The 26,615-nt window shown below is 38.7% G+C and overlaps 1 protein-coding gene across 4 annotated transcripts; it reads left to right on the forward strand.

Moving 5' to 3' along the window:
- On the forward strand, positions 1–26,615 carry ZNF112 (zinc finger protein 112). 4 transcript variants are annotated; one of them, XM_073226633.1, is made up of 6 exons: positions 90–120; positions 8,303–8,350; positions 9,189–9,249; positions 12,304–12,430; positions 15,875–15,970; positions 23,194–26,615. In XM_073226633.1, exons 4-6 carry the CDS (start codon positions 12,313–12,315, stop codon positions 25,695–25,697), a joined length of 2,718 nt encoding a protein of 905 aa, XP_073082734.1. In that variant the 5' UTR covers positions 90–120; positions 8,303–8,350; positions 9,189–9,249; positions 12,304–12,312; the 3' UTR covers positions 25,698–26,615. The 4 variants fall into 4 exon arrangements, with proteins under 4 accessions (XP_036868262.1, XP_036868264.1, XP_073082734.1 ...); XM_037012367.2 differs by lacking the exon at positions 9,189–9,249 and having other exon boundaries at positions 1–120; XM_037012368.2 differs by lacking the exons at positions 90–120; positions 9,189–9,249 and adding an exon at positions 127–6,748.

The raw sequence follows: 26,615 nt of genomic DNA on the forward strand, positions 1-26,615 counted from the left end.
GGTGAGGCTGAGACGCCGCTCCCGGTGGGAATTCTGGGAAGCGTAGTCCAGGAGGTCCCGTAGGTAGAGTCACTTCCGCTACAGGCACGCGAGGCCGTGGCCTTCGTTCCTCTCGGAAAGGTGAGCTGCCCCTCCGCGGGTCTCCTCTCCGCGGCCACACCGCCTGACTACCGTGGAAGGGTGCGGTTTATGCTCACTGAATGAGCTTTTCGGAGTGTGGGGCAGCTGGTGCATCCCCGGTGCAGGGCCAGGGCCGCGGTCCTGCGTCGCTGGGATTGGGGCTCTCCTGGGTCCCGTCCTTTCCCAGCCCTTTTCCTGACCCCCGCCAGAGCTGCCACCTCCTAGCAGTGCAATATTCGGCGAGTATCTTAATGTCTCTGCCTCTGTTTCCTCTCCTTTAAGTTGGCATTACTATCTGCTAGATTTATTTTGAGAGTTAAATGAGGAGGTAGAAGTAAAAGACTCAGAGCCTGGCTTATGGAAAAAATAGGTCTCTTCTTAGGAGTACTTTTTAATTTCCGGGGAAGCGCTCAGTTCCCGGAAAGCCCCTGTGAACCCGGGATGAGATCAGAGGTCCTGCTCCAGTGTCCCTGGCCTTTCTCTGATCCCTGAAGGCAGCGGGTCTGTATCCAGATTCCTGATTATTTTTTTAACTTAAATCTTTGGAAAGGGTCATTCCTGGCAGCTGTCTGGGATGTCCTGTGTAATTTATGTGGGAGTTTCGATGAAGTTTTGATTTCTTTCAGCCTTGGTTTCTTGAAAAAGGTTATTGGGAGGAGAGAATGACCCTCTGGTACCTGGGAGCAGAACCTCACCTGAATAGGGCTTAGCATTTCTTCTTCCACTTATGTTCTCTCTTCTCGGGGAAAAGGATATTTTCTTCATTCATGCGCAGAGTCTTCTATGAAGATGCCCGGTTTTTTGTTGAACAAATGCAGGAAGGGATGGGGGAGTACTTGGGCATGAGTAAAAAGACGATGTTTAACTTTTAGTGCTAAATAATATTCTAGGGGTTGTATATGAATTAACACATTTAGTCCTCACAACACAAAGCCCTCTTGGACCCTGGGATACTGTTACTCATATTGAAGATGTGAAAACGGAGAGACAAAGAGCACAGTTGTTTTCCTAGATCACACAGCTAGTAAGAGGCTGAGCTGGGATTTGAATTTAAGTACAATCTCTTCCCTTCATTCTTAATGTGTTTAGTATCAGGTTGAGAAGCCATGTTTTGGATTTTTGTAGAAGACCATGAAAGCTTACATCAGTGAGCTTTGAGTTTTTGATAAGATATTTTTAGTCATCGACAATTTTGGTTGTGTTTCATTTGAAGTAATATTTGTATGTATATTGGATATATACAGCATGTATATTGTATGTATCACTGAATGTATATGGTTCATGTTCTTATATATTGAAGAGAATTATGATAATATACAAAATGCAAAAATATTTAATTACCCATAGCCACCGACTGTAGAGATAACAGTATTGATATTGTAATGTTTTCCTGGTCCATAGATTTACTTTTGGATATTTTACTTAAGTTTTACAAAACAAGTACCATAGATTTTATTTTCCCCTTAAGTTTTTGCTGTGGAAATTCATAAATGTTCCCAAATGTAACAGGAATAAAATAATTAACCCCTGTGGAACCATCACCCAAACTTAACCCTTGTTAACATTTGGTGGTATCAATCCCCCTCTCCAATTTTGTTGGTTTCAGTATTTTAAAGCAAGTCCCTAATATTGAGTCTGTATAATAATGATTGCTTGTCATAATTGCCAAAATTTGATTATCATATATTGTTTATATCCAAGACCAAGAAAGGGGTATTGGAGGTTTCACACTCTTTTCAGCTTGTAGAGTGGTACTTGAGAAAGCTAGGAGGCACAAAAGCATTGCACTTTGGACAGAGATGGTGATAAATTTTGTTTTCCCATATAGAGTCTGATTTACCTGTTTTGTCGTTCTTTGTTCCGTATCACTGGAAGTTCTTGCGTTGCTGTGACCTTATCATATTTTTCTCTCTATGCCCAGCGTGCAGTATAAAGTTGGCAACAGTCTGTGGTTAGAGTAGCTATTTAACAGACAGCTTGACATCAAGGGTTTGCAGTGCAGAGTTCCTGAAATTGGGATTAGGTTGCAAAATGGGATAGAAATAATGCATGGGGGATATTCCTTAATCTCACTTAATATTTGTGAGCCATAGAATTCACCATTTCATAGGATTGAAAAGTTGACAAGCAATTATTTTGATGATCTAAAACAAATTTCCTGAGAAACACTTGGTAGAAATGATAAAAGCTAATATTTATGACTAGGAGGCAGTGTTTCCAGTGGTTTATACATATTAACTTATTTCTCATAACAAACCTATTCTTACCTTTCTTTTACAGATGAGGAATTTTTTTTAACAGTTATATAGTAAAGTTCACCCTTTTTTTCTTTTTGGGGTACAATTCTATTTTAGCACAGGTATAGATTTGTATAATTACAACCATTATCAGATGCAGAGCAATCCCATCACCCCAAAAAACTCCCCTCTTGTTTCCCTATGTGAATCCCTCACCACATCTATAACTACTATAACCCTATAGTTTTGTCTTTTTGAGAATATCACATAAATGAGCTCATACCATATATAACCTTTTGAGGCTAGGTTCTTTCACTCAGCATAATGCCTCTGACATTCATCAAGTTGTATGTATTAATACTTCCTTTGTGTTTATTTCTGGTTAATATTACATTTATGGACATTCCATGGTTTATCCATTCATCTGTCGTAGGTTATTTGTGTTGCTTCCAGTTCTTGGCAGTTATGAAAAAGCTGCTGCCAATGTGTGTACAGGTTTTTGTGCTTCTTTTTCTAGGGTACATACGCAGGAATGGAATTGTTGGGTCATATGGAAAGTGTATGTTTAACATTGTAAGAAACTGCCGAACTGCACTCCCAGAGTATCTGCCGTTTTGCATTTCCGCAAATGGTGTGTGAGAGTTCTAGCTGCTCCCCATCCTTGTCAGCATTTAGTAGTTTTTTAAAATTTAGCCATTCTAATAAGTGTGTACTGGAATCTCATTGTGACTTTAATTTAACATTTTCCTAATTGACTATAAAGATGTTCAGCAGGTAGATCTTTTTTCCAGCTTATTTGCTCGCTTTAAATCTTCTTTGGTGAAGTGTTCATTTATATGTTTTGTCTTGTTTTAAATTGGGTAATTGGGCTGTGTTTTCCTAATTGTTGATGTTTTAGAGTTATTCGTGTAGTCTGGATATGAGTCCTTTGTTCCATGTGTGATTTGCAAATACTTCTCTTCAGCCTGTTGCTTGTCTTTTCAGTGACTTATGGAGAGCACAAGTCTTTAATTTGGTTTCTCTCATCAATATTTTGTACTTTGTGTTTTTCAAGGAATTATTTCACCTACCATATTGAATTCATGAATGTAAAGAAAGTTTCTTGTAACATTCCCTTTTCCCTTATTCTTCTTCTCATGTTTGTTGAGTCTATAACAATATTCCTTCTTTCATTCTTGATTTTGGTAATTTGTGTCTTTTCTCTTGTTCCTCATCAATCTGGCTATAAGTTTAATTTCTTCATTTTTTCAAAGAAACTCCCTGTGGGTTCAATCGCTTTTGTCCAGGGGTTGGCAAACCTTTTTTTTAAAGGTCCAGATTGTTAACATTTTCAGCTTTTACAGTCAAGCAAGAAGATCAAAGATTTTATTTAGTTATGTATATAACAAGAGAGAAACCAAATATCCACAAAATTTGTTATTGAAAAATTCCAAAATATAATAATTGAATACAGTTTTTTGTAATACAGGATTACTAATAAAAATAACATTTCACTTAATTGACCTTCCAGATTGGTATTCCCTATCGTCAAAATGGACTGCAAATGTTCATCTGTTCATGCCATTTTGTAATGAGATTTTGTGTATTTTCTCTTTGAAAATTACTTTAAACAAATAGGTACTACAAGATATTATCAGTCCACAGGCAGTGATTTTAATTATGCATATTAATAAGTTGGAGGATGTAATAGGCTGTATAGTGGCTCCCCAAAGATGTCCACATCCTACTTCCCAGTACCTGTGAATGTTACCTTCTTACATTGTAAAAAAGACCTTGAAGATGTGATCACGTTATGGCTCTTGAGCTGGGGAAATTATGAAATTATTCCGGTGGGCAGAGTATCATAGCATGGGTCCTCACAAGAGGAAGGCAGGACGCTCAAGGTTAGAAGAAGGCACTGGGACGATAGAAGCAAAGATTGGAGTGATGTAGCCATGAGCCAAGGAATGCTAGTAGCTTTAGAAGGTGGGAAAGGCAAGGGGATGGATTCGCCCCCAGCAAGGACCAGCCCTGCTGACACCTTGACCTTAGCCCAGTAAAATTAATCTCCCATTTCTGACCTCCATACAAAAAAGGAATAAATTGTGCCATTTTAAGTCATAATTTGTTTGTAGCAGTAAAAGGTAGCATAAAGGTAGTAAAAGGTTTGTAGCATAACAAGTTTGTCATAATTTGTTGTAGCAGTAAAAGGAAACTAATACAGAATACATTTATAGAATTGTCTGTGGTCTTTTGATATCTGCCTTTTAGTATGTCATTACACTGCAGATTAATTATTTCCAGGGGAAGATCAAAAGGAAGCCCCTCAATTATAATTAAATCAATTTTGAACTGTGGAAGTTTCTCTGCACTTGTGTTTAAGCTTAGAAAATACAGAAACTATCAAATTTGTGTGGAAATGAAGATCCTGCTTGTTTTTAACGTTGACAGCACTGACAGTGATAACGTACTTTGGCATTACTTGTGATTTTAACAACATCAGTTGTCATTGAAATAACTTTTCTGCAGTATAAGTGCTGTTCTGCCTTCTACTTATAGGTTGAATTCATTAAGAAACATCATCAAATCTGCAGCTAAAGCTAATTACCAAAGCCTTTCAGTGTGGTTGAGGTCAATTTTCTCGTGCAGAACTATTCCAGTATCAGTCCTGAAATTTAAAAAGAAAAAAAAATCACAGTAAAACTTCACAGCTGCTCCGCCACTGATTTACGGTATGGTAAGACAAGTCAGAACATTCAGCTTCTTTTTCTGACAAAATTCTTGAAACTGCTGATGGTGAAGTCCATGAGAGTGAATGAAGTTCATTGTTAGCAGCGCTGGTTCAGTAGCACATGATAGAGTATTTTCTGCAGAGTGCATGCTGTGAATAAGACAATGAATAACCATAGGCTTTAAACACATATTTTTAAGCTCTGTAAATTTGTAATAGGTTTTAATACATCCTAGCAGATTATACTTAAGGTTGTAGTGAAGTAGTATCTCTTCAACTTTGAAAATATTTTCGCCTGCGTTTGTTCCATGCAGACTATATTCCTTGAGGCTAATTATTTAGTCACTTCAAACTTGGCATTCATTCCTTAAATAAACAACTGCTGAGCAACATCAGGAGCCAAATAAAATTTATTAGAATAATCTCCCATATGTTTTAATTGGCTGTAATGTTCCCATTGTCTTCAGTCCTTCAAGCAATTATTCTTCCCCAAAGTCTAATAATCTTACACAAATTTATTTTCTCTGAACACATTTCTTTGGCTCCTGTCATCAGCCACGAGTTAGTTAACTCATCATTAGTGAATTACTTTCTTTGCTTGGGTCAGAAATGGAAGCGTTTTAAATGTTTGAATAGCTAAAACTTGCTTTGGATAATGTGTGATGAGACATCTTATTTTAAATTTTCTAATTTTTCTGGCCACTGCTTTACTGTGAATTGCGGGTATTTGCGATGAGTGCTCAGTCTGATACTATTGGCATATATCGTATTCTTTTAGCATAACCACTTTGTTACTGCATAATAAGTGAAATGCTTTGCCACCGAATTCAGTAACAAAGCATTTCACTTCCATTGTGCCTTTAAAAAGTGCGACATTTAAGTCTGTTTTTCTCTTCTTGTTTTGACGTGATGAGTAAGTACTGGTAATTTAAAAATTTAAATACTGTGGTGCAGCAGTACATTCGGTACTTGAAGCACTGTTGAGTTAGAAGTGGGAACTGTGCTCAGCAGCAGTACCAAGAAATGAGAGGGGCACATACTGTCTCGGTTGCAGCTACAGAAATCTGCGGCTGGAGTATAAAAGCACCCATAAGCAGTACTTGAATAAATGAGCATGGATATATTCCAGTAATACCTTCTGGACCCTGCAATGTGGATTTCATATAATTTTCACATGTCATAAAATAATACTCCTAAAAAATTTTTCACCCCAACCGTTTAAAAAATCAGTGTTAGTCCATTACTAAAAATGGTAAAAACTATTGTGAGTTCAAACCTAAACAAAAAAACTGGGCCTGTGTAATGGCCGTATGTTGCCAGTCCCTGGTTTTGTCTAGTGTTTTTGTGTTTTCAGTCACATTGGTTTATGTTTTATGTTTGTTTTGGATTTACTAATTTCTGTCTTATTTCCTTTTTTTCCATTTGCTTTAGGTTTAATTTATTTACCCTTTCTTTCCTAATTCTTAGCTTAAATAATTGATTCAAGACTCTTCTTTTCTAGCACATGTGTCATTGGATGCATTTCTCTGTAATACCTGCTGTAGCTGCGTCTCATACATTTTGATTCATTGTGTCTTCATTTTGATTCCATTCAAAATATGCTGTAGTTTCTTTTGTGACGTTGACCCATTGGTGGCTTGGGAGATGTTGGTTAACTTCCAAATGTTTGGAGATGGTCCAGGTATCTTTTTGCTGTTCATTTCTAGTTTGATTCTATTACAGTTAGAGAAAAAGCTTTATGGGGTTTAAAATTCTTACAGAATTAATGTTTGTGCTATGAAAAATGATGCAGTATCTGAAATAAAATACTCATTTGATGGGCTAAGTAGCAAACTGGAGATGACAAAGAATGAATCTGACATAGATGGATATGAATATTTCAGTGTGAGCAGCAGAGAGAAAAAAATGGGACATTGAAAATACGAGCAGAGTCTTAGGGACATGTGGGACAATTATCAAAGTCTAATGTTCATATCATTGGAGTCTCAGAAGGAGAAGAGAGGAACATTTGAGTGGAAGTACTGGCTGAAAACTCCCAGATTTGGTGAGATGCATACATTGACTTATTTGAGAAGCTCACTGAATTCAAAATATAATAAACTGAAAGAAAATGACTTCTGGATATGTCATAATCAGAGTTCTGAAAATTAAAGATAACAGTTTTTTAATATACTTAGAGAAAATGACTATGTGTGTGCAGCAATGATTCAATTATCTACGGATTCTGGAGTAACAGAAAACCTCCCTAGGGTGATGCTAAAAGGCACTGCCTTATTCACAGCTCATGATTAGCCCTTTTTTGAGTTCTTTCTCTTCTACAAATGATCTTGAAGTTGCTTGAGAACAGTAACTAAGGTAAATAACCTTGAGAACAGTAATATAAAATAAATAACCTTGGAGAAGAACCCTAGAAATTAAACTCCTGGTCTCCAAGTCCTCCCAACAGTCAAGCACTGAGCCAACACTTACATAGATAGGAGAAATACACTAACAGCACAACCTTCTTTAAATCTTTCATTAAATGCATGTAGGAAGAGGGATGTACCATCTGAGCCTCCTTCAGGAAGAATATTCACCAGCAATTGAACTTTTCAGAAGGGTGATCTCAGTGTGTAAACAAACATTATTACGAAAGTAACAAATTATTAAGAAGCCATCATCTTTGCCACCCAGATGTCTTATAAGACACATTTGCAAGGAGAGTTTTATGATGTGGAATAGTATCTGCTTTTCCGTTTTCTGCCGTTCACACATAATCCTAAAAGCAATCTTATAATGTTGGTTCTATAATCCTCATGTCCAAGGTTGCAGAAATTAGGTATAGAGAGGTTAATTAATTTAGTCATGGTTAAATATATATGTTGCAGTGCCAGTATTTCACAGATGTACAGCAAATATATAGCAAGGCCAGGTTTTGAAAACAAACGTTGTCCCAGAGTCCACTTTAAACCAGTACATTGCACTACCTCATCTTTCCCATGTTTGCCAGGGTCAGAACAAGGACTTAGGGGCAGAGAGGTGCGTGAGGATGACCAGGAAGAGCTGTGCAGGCCGTGGCATGCATGAGGGCAGCTGCCAGGATAGCCTAGTGGTAGCTGGAGTCCGGCCCGTGCTCTGCCTGCTGAGGGCTGTGTGGCAGCATCCGCCTGGGGGAGGGGACACTTTCTTCTAATTTGCAGTTATATTTCCTTTTCTTCCATGGTTTCTTTCTTAATCACCTGCCCTGCCTTCTCAGGTCTCTGCCTTTCCCTAGGAAAAGGAGGAGAAAATGATCAAGTTCCAGGTGAGTTGGATTTTTATTTCTGTCACTTACTGTGTTATTTCATTGCTTAGTATGTGGATGTATTTTTTTCTCTTCCTTGCCAAGAGTAAACAGTTACAGGATATTTAATACCATTTATGTACTGTGTTCTTTTGTGTCTCTAAGAACTAATTTCCTTTCAGTTATTTATTTTATTTCACAAATAATAGTCTAAAGAGAACAAAATTTTTAAAAATGAAAAAACTCACACATTATTCCCTTGCTTCCAAATCACCTGTTTTTTCCATGGTTATTTTTTAAATGCATTCGAAAATAGACTTGCAAAAAGAGGTACAGTTTTGAATTTTTCCACATAATATTATAGCCCTTAATTTTTGTCATCTAATACTAGTTAAGTGAACTGTTATACCTCCCCCCCCCTTTTCACTATTCACTGAACAGCTTTTAAGTTCTTGAGCATTCTTGCAGTTTTACACAGCAGTGTCAGTGTTCCTACATGTAATTTTTACTCAAAAAGCAATTCTGAGGGGGGCCATCAGGAGAGAAATTGGGGACCAACAGAGGGGAGGCTTAGAACCTCACCCCCCCTGTTTTGAGAGAAATCTTCTGCATCCGTGGATGTTTTGTTCCCCTTGTCTAGCTCGGATTAATACTTAGTCTACAGGCACACACCTGATCATCTACATTTGCCCTCTTACAGCACTAAACTATGTTTTCTCCCTTTATCTGGCATCTACCTACCACTTCAGCATTTTATTAAAAAATAATAATAATAATAATAAGGGAGAAATGTGGGACTCACATATAAATCAAGTATAAATAGCAAACGAATAATCATATCTGACTTGATTGTTTATAGTTCATGATGTGCGACCAAAACCGAAAGTTTCTGTGATGACTGCCCTTGCACTGTTCACCATGTAAGAACTTATTCACTATGTAAGAATTTGTTCACCATGTAAGAACTTGTTCGTTATGCTTCAGAAGATTGGAGACTGTTGAGATACAGGCTTGGGGTTGATTAATGACTGTGCATTGAGTCCCCTATACAGAATTTTATTGTTGTTAACAACCATTTGATCAATAAATATGAGAGATGCCCTCTCAAAAAATTAATTAATTAATTAATTAATTTAAAAAAGCAATTCTGAGAGAATTAAAGTATACTTTGTTCTTACATTCTAGGGACTCAAAACTAAAAAAAAAAAATTTTTTTCCTAAGTGGTGCCTCAGGCACTTTCATAAAAAGAATACCTAAAATGAGGTTTTGTCTAACTGGATTATACTCAAGTTGAACTCAAGAAAAAAAGTAGTGTTAGATGTTTTCATATACAAAGAGCCAAATTTTCCAAGGACATGAGTCTTTCTTTCTTTGTGTGTGTGTGTGTGTGTGTGTGTGTGTGTGTGTGTGTGTGTGTGTGTGTGTGTGTGTGTGTGTTTGGGTACCTTTGTGTGTTTCACCATTTATTTATTTTACTAGAGCAATATAGCACTTCATTTAAAAGTTTTAGTCCTTCCAGGTGGTAAAGATACCTCGAGACAAGTGCTGGGCATAGAAGCCACAGGGCATAAATCTGCAAAGAAGTAAAAAGCTAACCTTTGCAAACAATATGGCTTCTCTCTCACTTACCAACTTTACATTTCCCTGTATGGCCCCGGAAGATGACTGGTTAGCCAGAGACGGGTAAGATTCCTCAAGGGAGGAACAACCTAAGACAGGCACAGTCGCAGGGGGGCCATCAGGTGAGAAATTGGGGATCAACAGAGGTGAGGCTCAGAACCTCACCCCCCCTGCTTTGAGAGAAATCTTCTGCATCCGTGGATGTCTTGCTGCCCTTGTCTAGCCTGGATTAATACTTAGTCCATAGGCACACACCTGATCATCTGATCATCTACATTTGCCTTCTTACAGCACTAAACTATGTTTTCTACCTTTATCTTGCATCTACCTACCACTTCAGCATTTTATTAAAAATAAAAATAATAATAATAATAGGAGAAAAGTGGGATCAACATATAAATCAAGTACAAAAATCAAACGAATATTCATATTTGACCTGATTGTTTATAGGTCATAATGCGTGATCAAAACCGAAAGTTTCTATGAATGCCCTTGCACTGTTCACCATGTAAGAATTTATTCACTATGTAAGAATTCGTTCACCATGTAAGAACTTGTTCGTTATGCTTCAGAAGATTAGAGACTGACGAGAATTAGGTTTGAGATGGATTAATGATTGTACATTGAGCGTTGACCCCCCTATACTGAATTTTATTGTTGTTAACAACCATTTGATCAATAAATATGAGAGATGCCCTCTCAAAAAAAAAAAAAAGTTTTAGTCATATTGTTGGACATACAGGCACTTTTCACATGGGCCGTTATTCACTGCTCTGACGGGGACTTAGAATCATCTGCACTATTAACATGAAGATTAAGGGATTCGTGTCAACTCAAGTCCTACTCAGGTTCCTACAGAAGACAAATGTTGGGCCAGCTCCAAACCCTGTCCCTTCTGGATTAAGATTATTAGGCACATCATTTGGGTGGAAAAGAAAGAGAGGCTAACAATGACTCCCAAACCAAACCAGGGTTCTCATGCAGAGACCAAGACCTCACGGTGTGGTATTTGGAACTCCAGCCAGAACAAATGCAGTGTTTACCTTCATGTAACGAATTTAAAATTCCCTACAGCAAAAAGTTACAAGTCAAATAGCAAAGTAGAATGAAAAATATTTACAACAAACAAATATTTACATGGAGGGAAAGGCCTTAATGTCCCCAAAATGAATATTATTACAAAACAAGAGATAACTGGCAAAAATATATAAAAAGAGTGATCTTTGTTACTAATCAGCTTTGTGAAAATTTTTTTTAATAATTGGTTTTTACTTGGCAAGTTTACTTCTGAGATTATCAAAGATTTTTTTAAAGTATTCATGTCCAGTGTTGGCCAGTGTATGAAGACTTAGGGATTTATACTTTCTTGAAAGAAGAATTAGATAATCTTTTTGGAGGAAACCCCTATCATTCTGATTTCAAAACCTGAAAGGCTGTTACTCTTCGACATTACCACTTGTACTTTTTGGAACTTATTTTAAGGAGATGAGTAACAGAGTTCCAGGGACTAAGGTCTATGTGAAAGAATTTTATTTTTTTTTGCAACGTTGTTTATAGTAGATAATTTAAAACTAAGTGTGCATTGTTTCAGTCAGTTTCTTGTACTCTAGGTCATTAATTCCTTGAATTACTCTGCAGCCCTGGAATAAGATGACGGAGGTGATGATAATAATAATCATAATAATAGCTAACACTTATTGGGTGCTTACTATGTACCCAGTGCTGTTCCTATGTGCTTTACCTGTGGTCACTCATTTATTTTATTGCCAGCACCCAGTGGTACAGGCATAAACGTGGAGCGGTGGAGAACATGACCAACTTGCCCGAGGTCACCCAGCTAGCGTGGGACAGAGCATTCCAGTGGGAACACGGGCAGGCAGGCCCCAGAGCCCATACCGAAACACTGTAAATGCCGCACACTCTAGCTGGGGCACCAAGGATGACCTACCTACTTAAACAGTAAGGGTGATTGGTAGCCTGTGAGTCGGGCAAATTAGATAAGTGGTGTGTGTTTGTAAAAGAGGGAAAACACTCCATCACACACTGTCGGAACAAAGGGTTTTGGGGGGCAAATGGCATTATTAATAAAATTTTAAATATCTGTAGCTCATGATGCAGGAGAATCCCAGGGGCCCATCCAGATGAGTGCTAACAAAAGGTGGTAATTTTAAGCACAAGAATTTCTTTTCTTACAGCCCTTTTGGCGATGGAATTAGCGGTGTGGAAGGCAAACAGAAGACAGCTTCTGAATTTGCCTCGGGTCCCTCGGAATCCAGAACAGCTGCCCATCCTTGACACTTTCTCAGTGTTGTCCATCTTCTGTAAACATAGTTTGTGTGTGTTTGGAGTTTAGGCGCCAGTGATGTTCAAGGACGTGGCTGTGGTCTTCACTGAGGAGGAGCTCCGGCTGCTGGATGCCCCCCAGAGGCAGCTGTACCGAGACGTGATGCTGGAGAACTTCCGGAACCTGCTGTCAGTGGGTGAGGACGGGCGCCTTTCTGACCGATTGGCATCCTAGGCATCTCTTGTGTGCTCAGGTGTTTGAAGCTCTGGGACTCTTGAAATCATACTCTGAGTTTGGACACGTAAGAGTCCTAACAATCCCTGTGCAACACAGACAAAATGTTTCTGATGTTTTTGTCAAGGCAAAAATCTGTCTTCTGAACTAAGACTGGGCAAATTGTAGCCCCGTCCCATTGGTTTGTGATGAAACCAGTCAAGTGAGTTGCTTCAGCATTTTTGTTTTGCACAGTTTCAGGAGCTTTGTTTGTTAACTTGATCTTTTGGAGGTATTTTGTTTTTTGCTTTAACAGTGTATTTGTACATAACTTCAACTTAGAGAAAATCTGCAAAAATAAAAGAACAAGCATACCCATATAGCTTTTACCTAAATCCATTTATAGTAACATTTTACCTCATTTATTTTATCATGTATGTGCATGTTCTTTCTCCATGTATATGTATGTGTGTGTGTGTATATATGTATATATATATATATGTATATGTATATGAAGATGTATGTATATTCATAATATTTTCCTGAACCGTCTGAGGGTAATTTACATACACCATGGTCCTTTATCTCTAAGTACATCAATGTATATGCAGAGTTCAGGAGTCCCCAGGACCATCCTCACTCTGAGGAGGAGCTCCGGCTGCTTGGGGGTCCCCAAGATGAACCTCAGCCTTGATAGTTTGCTAGAAGAACTCTCAGAACTCAGTAGAGCTGTTACACTTGTGGTTACACTTTATTACTTGGAAAGGAAACGGATTAAAATCATCCAACAGAGGAGGCACCTGGGACAGAGTCCAGGGGAGGCAGTTTCCCGCCCAGACTTCCGGTCTCTTCTCCCAGTGGGGTCGTAAACAGCGCTAACTCTTCCTGGCAGTGATGGACTCTGCGCAGTGTACTGCCAACCAGAGGCTCACACAGGCCTTGGTGTCCAGAGTTCTTATTGCAGCTTGGTCTTGCAGATGTGGTCGGGCATCTGTGTGGCCGATCCTCGTTTTCAGCCCCTCTGGAAATCCAGCTAATAGCACATGGCCCAAAGGCCCCACCATAAACCACATTGTTGAACTACCTGGTGTAGCTCAAGGCCTCGTGTATAAAAGGCACTCTTACCAGGCAGGACATTCCAAGGGCTTAGAGAATCACCTTCCAAGAGCTGAGGGAGGGCAAGGGCCAGACCTCTCAGTGGGCAAGGTCAGTTCTTCACTGAACAGGGTATTTTGCAGAAATAGAAATATTCTGTTACATATCCCCACTGAAGATAAATCACATTGTTAAACTACCTGGTGTAGCTCAAGGCCTCATGTATAAAAGGTCTCATGTATAAAAGATGATAGAACTTTGATCCGTCTTCCATTTATGTTCTGATTTTATTGATAAAGCTAATTATATTCCTAGAAGCATACTTGTCTTCTTCCAGAGCAAGATGTAGGCTGGAGTCGAGTCTAGTCAAGCTGTCATGTCTCTTTCGCCTCCTTTGATTTGGAATATTTCCACAGCATTTCTTTATCTTTTATGACAGTGACATTTTTTAAGAATACTGTTGCTCTCGGCACCAGTTTTTGATATAACATTCCTCCCAATTTCCTCATAATTAGATTCAGATGATGTATTTTGGCTGGAACTCTGGGTCAGTCAGGTTTTTGAGGACATCGCATCTCGAGGCACACCATCTGTCCCTCATTTTAATCACCAGTCAAAATGTCCAGTTTTTCCACTAAACCATTACAGCTTTGTTTTCTCTTACAGTCATAGGACAATACTTTTTAAGACCACACAGATATTTCCCTTTAGATTTAGCATTCAATGATGATTTTTGCCATATCCAGTCTTTACCATTATGGTTCTAAAATGATGATTTTCTGACCCAGTACTTTCTTTACACTGAGCGGTCAGCACTTCCCATTCTATAGTAAGCAAGAGCCCCTCCCCCACTTAATCATTTATTTATTTTTTATTTGTAGGGACTTGGGAATTGTCTTTTAAAAAATATTTTATAATTTAACACTATAATTATTTTGATGCTAAAGTTTCCCAAATTTGGCCCCTATAATCTGAATCCTGTGCCCTTGTAATATGCCCCCCACCATTTTTTGGAGTCCTCTCTTACCCTGTGGCATTGTATGCATTTGTGTGTTCATCTTTTACTTTGCCCCAGTTCTGGAAACATCCATTTCTTTTATTAGGGAACGGTACTTAACACCAACGTCCGGTTAACACCAGTTCGGTGTCGTCATTGTTATTGTGGCGTCTTTGTGTCTTGGTCTGAGGGCCTAGAGCTAGGAGGTAGGGGTGTACATGTGTATTCTTACATATATGTATATACACACATACACAAATAAATATATATACATATGAGTAGATGTGCAGTTTCATTAAAAATAGATGTTAATTAAAATTACTCTGAAATACTATTTCTCACCCATGAGATTAGCAAAAATTAAAGACTTAACACTCCTTTTTTGGGGGGGCAAAGCTGTGGGGACTAAAGCACCTTCATGCACTAAAAATAGAAATGTAAAATGATAAAACCCTTGAGGGGAGCAATTTGACAAGCAAAACTGTAGATTTACCCTTTCCCAGCAATTCACTTCTAAGCATTTTCCCTAAATATAGCAAAGTGCAAAGGAGCATTAATTGTATATACATTATGTGTAAGAAAGAGGGGAAATAAGGAAATATAAGTATATCTGCTTATCTTTATAAGAAGGAACACAAGAAGAATCAATCAGAAAGCATGCAGTTAGTTTCTTATGGTAGTTAGGGGGTAATAGTGTGCAAGGGGCGTGTGACAGTCACACTCATCTGAGTATACCTTCTTTGTCAAGTTTGGACTTTTGAAAATACGTTAGTTCAACTATGAGTGTGAAGGAATAGTAATCTAAAACTGAAAAAAATAATAAAACAAATGAACTCAGTTGTCATTTGAAATTAATACCATAACCACATTGAAGAGAGAAAACAATTCTTGGGAGTGGTTAAGAAATACAATATATAACTATAAATCCGTAGTTTTAGGTACAGTGGGAGGGGAATCAGAATGAATTGCAAGACTAAACACTTTTTAGTGGGTTGTTCATTGTGACATGGAAGCAGCAGTTCCAAAACTATTACAGATGTAGGTGCCGGGGCAACTCAGTGGGGGAATTACAGTCTTTTCAGCAGATGATGCTGAAACATTTGGACTTCCATATGTATGCCTCACACCTCACAAAAAAATGAACTCAAATGGGTAAGAGACCTAATGTAAAACGTCTAAGTATGAAACTTCTAGAAGGAAACACAAGAGAAAATCTTCATGATCTTGGCTTACGCAAAGAGTTCTTAGACATAACACCAAAAGTGTGGTTCAGAAAAGGAAAAAAAAGTAAGTTGGACTTAGTCAAAATCTAAAACTTTTGCTCTCCTTTTATAGGGAATCAGCCCTTCAAACCAGAGCTTATATTCCAGTTGGAGAGAGAAGAAAAGCTTTTAATGCTGGAGACAGAAGCCCAGAGAGATGAGTGTTCAGGTGAGAACTGCCCAGCAGTGATCCAGTGACCAGAAAGCCCCTCCTAGGACACGAGTCAGAACATGACAGGCCCTAAGGTGTTGTCCCCTTAACCCCCTTCAGCTTTTTCCATATTCATTTACTCTTATTTATTTGCGCTCATTCTGTTCTGGCCTCACTGTCCCATTGCTGCCCAGTACACCTGTCAAATTATGCTTCTGCTTCAGGATGCTTGGCTGACTTCCTTTTCCCTTTCCCATGAATGAATGAATTGGTTAATAGGTACATGGCCTTCACTATCTTTAGTCCTCAAGACAGAAAATAAAAATAGAATAAATCGGTGTAATTGAAGGATGCTCCAGAATGTAGCCTGTCCTAATTTCTAACTGTTTAGGGGTCCTTGAGTATTCATAGATAGCCATTACTCTTAAAATATTAAGGATAGCCAGTCAGCTAAAGTAAGTATCAAAAATGATCAGTTCCAGCATTGTAACCTGACCCTTCCCATGCAGCCGTTTCAGCTAAGATGCTCTTGCATTAACTTCCTCATTCAGGGTCCAGCTCTGTGTCTTCCCATTTTGTCCTCGGTTTTCACTCTCCCATCCTCTAACAGCTAAACTGTCCCTTGATCTAGCTATAGTTTTGGTTTTTTTTTTTTTAATTCTATTCAGTTTATTTAAACTAAAAAAAACAAAGAAACCAGTTCACCCGTTTCTCCCATGCCACGTCCCCACCTCTTGCCCCTACCAATCTGTTCATCGTATGTGGGAACTTGTTTTTTTTGTTGGTTTTAGAGTCCATATATAAGAGAGATCATATGGCATTTGTCTCTGTCTGACTTATTTCACTTAGCATAATGCCCTTAAGGCCAATCCATGTTTTTATAAATAACAAGGTTTCATTCTTTTTTATGGCTGAACCATATTCCACAGTTTCTTATCCATTCCCCCATTGATGGATATTTAGGTTGTTTTCATATCATAGCTATTATAAATAATGCTGCAGTGAACATGGGGGTGCATGTATCTTTTTGAATTAGTCTTTTCACTTTCTTTGAATAAATACCTCGAGATGGAATTGCGGGACCATATGGTAGTTCTCTTTTTAATATATTGAGAAGCCTCCATACTATTTTCCATAGTGGCTGCACCAGTTTACATTCCTTGTGTATAATTGTTCCCTTCTCTCCACATCTGCACCAACACTTGTTATTTCTTGTCTTGAGCCATTGTAACAGGTGTGAGGTGATACCTCGTTGTGGTTTTAGTTTGCACTCCCCTGATACTTAATGGTATCCCGTACCATTGGCCATCTGTGTGTGTTTGGAAAAATGTCTACTGACATTGTCTACTCTTTTTTTTTTTTTGCTATTGAGTTGATATATGTTTGGGATATTAGCCTCTTATCAGATACATGATTTACAATTATTTTCTCCCATTCAATAGATTGCCTTTTATTCTGTTGATAGTTTCCTTTGCTGTGCAAAAGCTTTTTAGTTCAATGTAGTCCCATTTACTTATTTTTGCTTTTGGTGTCTCAGATTAAAAAAATCATCACCAAAACCTGTGCCAAGGAGCTTATTGCTTATGTTTACTTACAAGACTTTTATGCCTTCAAGTCTTGTTTAACTCTTTAATTTATTTTGAGTTAGTTTTTCTTTCATGGAATTGTCTGGTTAATTCTTTATCAGAGGTACAGAGTCAGCCAGCTGTTAGAGTCACCACCAGCTGCCACTGCCATAAGGTAGCGTGGTCTCTGGTGGCTCTGAAAGATGATCCCTCACTGGCACTATGCCATAACACTGCTGGCTGCTACTGAAGCGATCTGAAACCGCCAACAGGGACGGAAAGGGAAGCTGCTGGTCTGTAGCGTCAGGCACCTATCATTGCTCTACAAAGCAAGGGCTTCTGGGCTTTTCCTTTTTTCCCATTGTTTCTGTTTTTCATTTCCAGTGTCATCTCTAATTATAATAAAATCATCTGCTCTATCCATCAGGAGATCCTTTTAGTAATGTCCATCTTCCAGGGAATAGGTGCTCCCTGCAAGTTATCTTGCTCCTCTATCTCCTTGTGGTAATTTGCCGGTTCCAGATAGATCTGATTCCACTGTACCTTTCAGGAAAGTATCTGGCAATTTTTATTCTCTCCATGAAAAGAGAGTAGAAAGCAGCCTCAGTGTGTACAATATTTGGCAAGATGCCACACCAAATCCACAGAGAGGGAGTGCTCCCTCTCATCAGCGAAAGGTCTTCATGTTTGTTAGCAAATCGTTGTGGCCCAAGTTTTCTTCTTTCTGAAGAGGCGCTCAGCATGTCTCAGTCCTTCCCAGTTCATACTCCTCTGTTCTGTCCCAGGCTCGTAGAAAATCTGGGGCCAGAAAGACAGACCCCAAAGCAGATGGCAAGGTCATGACCTGAGGCTTCAACTCCACCAGGAGGAGTGTTGTGAGATTTTTATACCCCTCAGCTACTAGAGAGAACTACTTCCACACCTAGGTTGTCTACCTGGGTTGTCTGACTTGATACTGAGTAGCTTGTGGTAGAGGAGAAGAGAAAGAGAAAATACAAACTGAGAAAATAGAAACTCATCATCAGTAGGGGCACCTTGGACACGAGTGTGCGTGCACATGTGGGCATGAGCACGTACACACACACACACACACACACACCCAGAGTGGCACAGCTCATCTGATCATGACTAGCCTGATGTCCTGAGGGACCCTGCCTGGTACCACCATTTGGGCACCTTTAGGAAACCCGGAAGAGGAATTTTCCCTTCAGTTAAGACCAGTATTTCCAGAACATGTATTAAGCCCTTTCGGTATTGAAGCTTCCCTTGCTGCATAGCACTAATCCATTTTCTTAGAAATGCCGCAAGTCTACTGGTAGGCCAGATTTCTCCAGCATTATCTTCAAATAATCTCTCACAGATATTTTCTTGTACTCTGATCTCCTTCTCTGTCTCAAGTTGAATGTCTCTCCCCATAGTGAAAAAAAAAGGAGCAGCTGAGAAGTAGATGTTTTTCTGAGCCAGTCCATAAAAATTCCTCATCTTTAATTCTGCTTCTTCAGGGTATAATTATCTGGCACTGAACAAAGAAACTTCCCATTCCCATCAGGAGGTCTCAGATAGCTGTTCTCAGCTGTTTCCTTTGGTAACTTTAATTTCTTTATGGCTTAATTAGAATATCAAACATCACTGGGTTAATAATCGCTAAAATTATAACTTAACTTTAACATATGTTAACCGAACCTTAAGTTTTAGTGCAACCTTTCATAAGTGTTTTCTGTTGTCACACATCTGCCAGTCAGATGTTGATCTAGCATTACTATTCCGTGCCAAAATTTGTTAATAGAAAATTTACTACATTTGCTGTAACTAACTTCAGACATAAAGAAGATAAGGATATATGCCATGTTGTTAATATGAGAAATCTTTTTTAAATTATGCATATGTTTAATCACTTTTTATTAATTTTTAGGTAGCTTTTTTGGATCATTAATAGTGGTTCTGATATCTGATCTCAGGCTGTGATAGACTGGCCAGCTTTATGCTATAAGGGGCATCTTTGTTTTCTGCATTTTACTCCCTCGGCCCCTACTCCACATAACCTGTTCTTGTTTTCATATGTTATATGTTTCTCCCTGTGGACTAACTCAAAACCATGATTCCAAATTGACAGTTTTGTGGCACAGAGTTATATGTCAGAACCAATGTTACTGTAGATGATTAGAAAGATAGAATACTTCTCAAGCTCAAATGGAACATTCACTAAGATAGACCACATTTTGGGCCATAAGACATACTTTAACAAAATTTTTTTTTATTAAGATATTGATATACACTCTTATGAAGGTTTCACATGAAAAAACAATGTGGTTACTACATTTACCCATATTATCAAGTCCCCCCCGATACCCCAGTGCAGTCACTATCCATCAGTGTAGTAAGATGCCACAGGTTCACTATTTGCCTTCTCTGTGCTACACTGTCTTCCCGGTGACCCCCATACCATGTGTACTAAACATAATACCCCTCAATCCCCTTCTCACTCTCCACCCGCCCTCCCCCACCCCTCTTCTTTGGTAACCACTAGTTCCTTCTTGGAGTCTGTGAGTCTGCTGCTATTTTGTTCCTTCAGTTTTGCTTCGTTCATACCTTAACAAATTTAAAATAAAAATCATCTATCTGTTCTCAGACCATAATGGAATTAAAACGGAAATCAATAAATTAAGTAACTGCAAAATCTCAAGATATGTGGATATTCAACAACACGTTTCTAAATAACATGAGTCAAAGAAGAATCTCAAGAGAAATTTAAAAATATTTCAAACTAAATGAAAATGAAAACACAACTTAACAAAATTTGTGGGATGCAGCAAAGAGGGAAATTTATAGTATTGATGACATACATTAGAAGAGAAGAAAGATCTAAAGTCAGTTATGTAAGCTTCCATCTTAAAAGAAGAGCAAATTAAACCCAAAGCAAGCAGAAGAAAAGGAGTAATAAGAATTAGAACAGAAATAAGTAATTTCACTGAAATTTTCTATTTTGAAAATAGGAAACCAATGGAGAAAATACATGAAACCAAAAACTCGTTCTTTGAAAAGATGAATAAAATAGATAAGCTTCTAGCCAGGTTTAAGAAGAAAGAGGACACTAATTATAAATATCAGAAATGAAAGGGGACATCACCATAGATGCGATGGGCATTGAAAGTATAATAAAGGAATACTATGAACAAGTTCTTTGCTCACAAATTTGATGACCTAGGTGAATTGGACCAACTCTCTGAAAGACACACTTTACCAAAACTCGTACAGTAAGAAGTAGACAATCTCAATAAGCCTACATCTTTTGAAGAAATTTAATCAGTAATTAATAACCTTCCAAAACAAAAAGATAGTTCATTCGATTATAAGGAAAAGTGGAGACAGGAAATCCTCTAACAGTTAAATTACTCTCTTAAAGAGAGCTAAGCCTCAGGTGGGGTTAAGAGAATAGCTGGCTCAGCAGTTTAAGTATTAGTCTGCAATTAAAACATTGTTACTGTAATTGTACTGCCCCCAGAGTGCCTTGGTTTCTCTTACTGTCTAAAAACAAAGGAAAATGCAGGGTAATGTCAACCTGGGTTGTCTGAGTTGATACCGAGTAGCTTCTGGTAGAAAAGAGAAGAGAAAATAGAAACTGAGGTTTCTTTCTCTTTATTATGGCTAGCAAATTTAAAGGAATTATTTGGTATTTATAATACATATAACATCTTTGTTACTGAATTGATTGATAGGGAATTCTGGAGTGACTGACTTTCTCAAACTCTAATGCAGGATTATGCATTAGAAGATGAAATAATTCCCAGATTTCTAATTTCCAGTGAAGTGCTTTTATGCTCTTTTGCAGTGCATGTCTTCTTGTCAAGTTCATTTATAAATTTGGGTAGACACAATTTCTCAGGTATAAACTATTTGCTTTATCTGACAAGTCTCCCATATATGTCCATTCACTTCACCTTTTAAGTGATAAAATATTAATGTAATAAAGGAAAGCTTTGATTCTGAGAAGCCAGAGACATCAGTAAGCATTTTTTTTTTAGAGCACTAGGATGTATACTTACGGACATGCCATAAAATGTTAGCCTACAGTCAGCATGCTGCCCTAGAGCTTCGTGCCCTACAGTCAACAGTGTGGCACTTTATTTTCCTTCTTTTTTAAAGTTGAGGATGAGATGGGACTACAGGTATGATTTTGTACAAGAAGAAACATGCCATTTAAAAGATTACTTCAAAAGTTAAAGATTAAGTCGTGAGAGATTCCTCTGCCCTTTGCTTTTCACTTCAGCGTCGATTCCCTGCATGTAGTCAGTCGTACCTCTCATACAGCCTTTCAGCTTTGCAGCAAAGTTGCCACCACTAGTTCCTTTCCCATGAAAAATAAACTTACATATACATGCCCTTTTTGTTCTGTAAGTACAGATGACTCAAACTGATCTGTTCCTGATATGTTAATTGAGCAACTATTTGCTGGGAGCGTTGTAGGCAGTGAGGGCAGTGCAGTGCGCAAAACAAAGGGTTGTCCTTGTGGGTAATATATTCGAGTGTGGAGGGACAGACGCGATTAGATAAGGAGTGACTATGTTTGAGGACAGTGTTCAGGTTAACAAGAAAAACACCCTCTTTCAACTGTTTTTTTCTTTCCTGGATGCTATAGAGAATTAGCATACTGCCAGGTGTTAGAAAGGTACATGTTATTTCTTCAACCCTGTTGAACCAGTTATCCTCACGGAGGGTATTCCTTACTGGGATGTGAAAGTTGCCGTCTGCTTATACTCTGAGCTTTAATAACAAAGGGACAGACATTTCCACCCAAATGTGCCTTTCTTCAGCTCTTCTGGTGCCTCATTCTGTAAACATTAATTTTCCAGTAAAATGACACAAGCCAAACCCAGTGTTCACTGAGTTCTGTTTGATGAGTTGCCACAAAGGACGCCTACAGGTGGCAGGAAAGTTGGCCGCGCTCACCTCCCTCAGCCCCTATTTTTTTCCGATGTCTTCTCTGGAGTTGAATTCTGTGACAGGGTTTCATGTTCTACCTGTACCCTTGCCCTTAGTAATCATAAAATATCTTTTGGAAAGACTTGAAAATTGTTTATGGCTTACAGTGATTTAGGAGAGCTTTTTATTCTCATGATGATAAATATAGCTCATTAGAGGTAGACCATGTGAAGCCTCAAGCATAGAGTAAAGGTCTCTAATCACCTTCATCTCCGCAGCATTTAATACCCAGTCTTCTTACAAACAAACAAAAGTGTTATCATACCCATATGCCAGAAATAAAAAGTTATCAAGACAGAATGCATTTGTCTATTTGAAACTATATTCTTTCCAATTCGAAGAATATCCCCTTCTCTTTTCTCTTTAGGATCTCCACACAACCCATGATAAAGCTATGATAATGATAGTATGTGTGTGGTTTTGCTAGCCTTCTGAGCAGAGCCACCATGTTCGATGTCTGGGTTGTATTGGAAAGCCCTGATTTTGAGGCATATGTATAGCCTGAATTATGTGGATCCTACTTATATTCCTGGTGTCATCAGAGAAGAGCCATTTTCTAAGTATTCTTGGAAGTAGTAACATGAATCTTCCTCTAGTTCATTGAAGTTTCATGTCATGACCTAAGTGCAAAATCTTGAAATCCCTGAATAAAAGCATTCACTTGTGCACATGTCTAAATTCTCTTTATCCTTATAGGAACCAAGAGTCAATATAATGTGGAGAATACCCAAGAAGTGGGATTAAACTATCTTTTCCCCAAAGAGCTTTCTTCCTGGCAGACCTGGCAACAAGGGGCAGGCGGTTTCACAAGGTGTCCAGATTCCATGAAAAGTCACCAAGGGACTATTTCTCGGTTGCAAAAGCAAGGTGGTTCCACCTGCCAGGTTTGGGCAGGAATACCAATTCAGATTTCTGAAGATGAGCGCTATATATTGACTCATATAGGAGATGGGTCCAATTCCCTGAACAATCAAGAATATCCGTCTTGGAGAGCCCAGCATTCTTGGAGGAAAACTTATCTGACCAAATTACATAATTACCAGTGTAGATGTCAGCAAATTTCCATGAAAAATAATTTCTCTAAGTGTGACAGCTTTAGTTGGATCTCACATCACAATGATAATCTGGGAGTACACAGAGGAGAAAAAATCTCCAGCTGCCATGACTGTGGAGAAGACATTGTGATGGTTGCACTGCATAATCAAAACTTAATTCAAATGGGGCAAAAGCCCTACCCCTATACTAAGTACAGAAAAACCTTAAGTGATGACTCTAGCTCTGAAGTTCATCAGCAGTTACACTTAGCAGGAAAGCCCCATGCATACAGTCCATGTGGAAAGGGCTGCAGTTATACTTCAGTTCTCCATATTAATCAAAGTGTTCATCATAGGGGAGATGATTGTGCTTTTGAACGTTCACATGTGCAGTCCCATCAGAAAGTGCATACTGAGAAGAAGCCATGTGAGTGGAGATACGGTGAGAACTTTAGTCACTACTCTTCTCTTAATACTTACGAACTTACTCATGCAGAAGGGATGTCCTATAAAAACAGCATTTATGAGAAAGCGTTCGGTCATAGCTTAGACCTTAATGGTATTTTTAGGGTCCATACTGGGGAGGAACCCCATGAATATGAGGAGAATGTGAATGTCTTTAATCAGAGGTCTTATCTTGAAGTCCATCAGAAAATCCACACTGAAGAAAAACTATACACAGATGTGGAGTGTGAGAAGGGTTTCATCTGTTGCTCAAATCTTAACATTCGGCATGGGGTTCACATGGAAGAGATTCCCTGTAATTCTGAAGAATGTGGTAATGGCTTTAGTCTGGCCTCACATATTCAGGACCCTCAGATAGTCTATACTAGGGAACAACCATATAAACACTATGCATGTGGTAGCAGCTTCAGCCAAAATTCATATCTTCAAAGCCATCGGAAAATTCACATTGGAGAGAAACCTTATAAGGAGTGTGGGAATGGCTTTAGTTGGAGTTCAAAACTTAAAGATCATCAGAGAGTCCACACTGGAGAGAAGCCATACAAATGCAGTGCATGTGGTAAAGGCTTCAGTCATAGATCAGTTCTCAACGTTCATCAGAGAGTCCACACAGGAGAGAAGCCTTATAAATGTGAAGAGTGTGATAAGGGATTCAGTCGGAGTTCATACCTTCAAGCCCATCAGAGAGTCCACACTGGAGAAAAACCATACAAATGTGAGGAGTGTGGGAAAGGCTTCAGTCGCAATTCATACCTTCAAGGCCATCAAAGAGTTCACACTGGAGAGAAACCATACAAGTGTGAAGAGTGTGGTAAGGGATTCAGTCGGAGTTCACACCTTCAAGGTCATCAGAGAGTCCACACTGGAGAAAAACCATTCAAATGTGAGGAGTGTGGGAAGGGCTTCAGTTGGAGCTTTAATCTTCAAATTCACCAAAGGGTTCACACAGGAGAGAAACCCTATAAATGTGGAGAATGTAGTAAGGGCTTCAGTAAGGCCTCAACTCTTCTGGCCCATCAACGAGTCCACACAGGAGAGAAGCCATACCAGTGTGATGAGTGCGGTAAGAGCTTCAGTCAGAGATCATACCTTCAAAGCCATCAGAGTGTTCACACTGGAGAGAGACCATATATATGTGAGGTGTGTGGGAAGGGCTTCAGTCAGAGAGCCTACCTTCAAGGTCACCAGAGAGTCCACACTAGAGTGAAACCATATAAATGTGAGATGTGTGGGAAGGGCTTTAGTCAAGGCTCACGCCTTGAAGCACATCGGAGGGCCCACATAGGAGGGAAACCGTACAAATGCGAGGTGTGCACGAAGGGCTTCAGTGAGAGTTCACGCCTTCAAGCACATCAGAGGGTCCACACAGAAGGGAGGCCCTATAAATGTGAACAGTGTGGTAAGGGGTTCAGTGGGTTTTCAAGTCTTCAAGCCCATCACAGAGTCCACACTGGGGAAAAACCATACAAATGTGAGGTGTGTGGGAAGGGCTTCAGTCAGAGATCAAACCTTCAGGCTCATCAGAGAGTCCACACAGGAGAGAAACCATACAAATGTGATGCATGTGGTAAGGGCTTCCGTTGGAGCTCCGGTCTTCTGATTCATCAGAGAGTCCATAGTGGTGATAAATTCTATAAAACTGAAGAGCATGGTAAGGATTACCCTTCATCAGAGAATCCATACAGAAATGAGCTTGTGTGAAATGGTGTTCTATTTTGTTTTGAAGTCCTCAAATGGGAGCTGAAATTTTCCATTCACTGGAATTCTTATAGCAGAAAAAAAATTTTTTAATGAAAATACAATCTCTCTGCCCAACCTCAACTTTCACAATAGGCAAGAATCCACGCAGAGGGAATACCTACTAAGGGATTCCCTAAGGGATTTTTTCAGAAGTCTTAACAGCAGTCATTGCACATGACTTCTTTTGGTCATTGCACTAGGGCTTATAAAAGATAAGAGTATGGTCAGGAATTTTAACAACTGTACAGTGCAGAGCATGTCTAAATCCAGTCTGCTAAGGAGAAGGGGTTTCACTCTGCTAAGCCTACAAGACCATGATATTGCATATCCCAGGCACCTGCCTCAGCACCTTTTACTAAATGACTTAAAGTGTTTAAAGGTATATTTCAAAATTTTCTTCAGCTTATTTCCCAAAAGAAATCATTTAGAAATGTATTTGGAAGAGGAATCCCGAAAATATCCTTAATATAATCACTTCAGATAGAGAAATGTCATTTGAAATATAGGAAGAACATCAAGCAAAATTTCAGTCTGAAATTACATGAATTTGGTTTTAACCCTGTTGGGATTTGCTCCCATCTTTTCTCCCACCTTACGCAGAGATGAGCTGAATTTCTTACCATTTGGTCTCCTTCATATAATATACCATCAGTTGAAGTTTAGCTTTGTGTGTGTGTACGTGTATGTGCACTTTAAATGGCACAAACTGATGAATAATGTTACTGGTTAACTTTCTAAAAATGGAAACACTGCATTTTACATAATTGAATTTTTATTCCTGCCTTGTGTGTCTAAGACAGAGTTTTACTATAATATTTGGGAAGTGTCAGAAATGGTTACCAATATAAAATGCTTTCTTAATAAATGTCAAAACTACAA

The sequence above is a fragment of the Manis javanica genome, chromosome 17, assembly GCF_040802235.1.
Source record: "Manis javanica isolate MJ-LG chromosome 17, MJ_LKY, whole genome shotgun sequence".
In the NCBI taxonomy this organism is placed as follows: domain Eukaryota; kingdom Metazoa; phylum Chordata; class Mammalia; order Pholidota; family Manidae; genus Manis; species Manis javanica.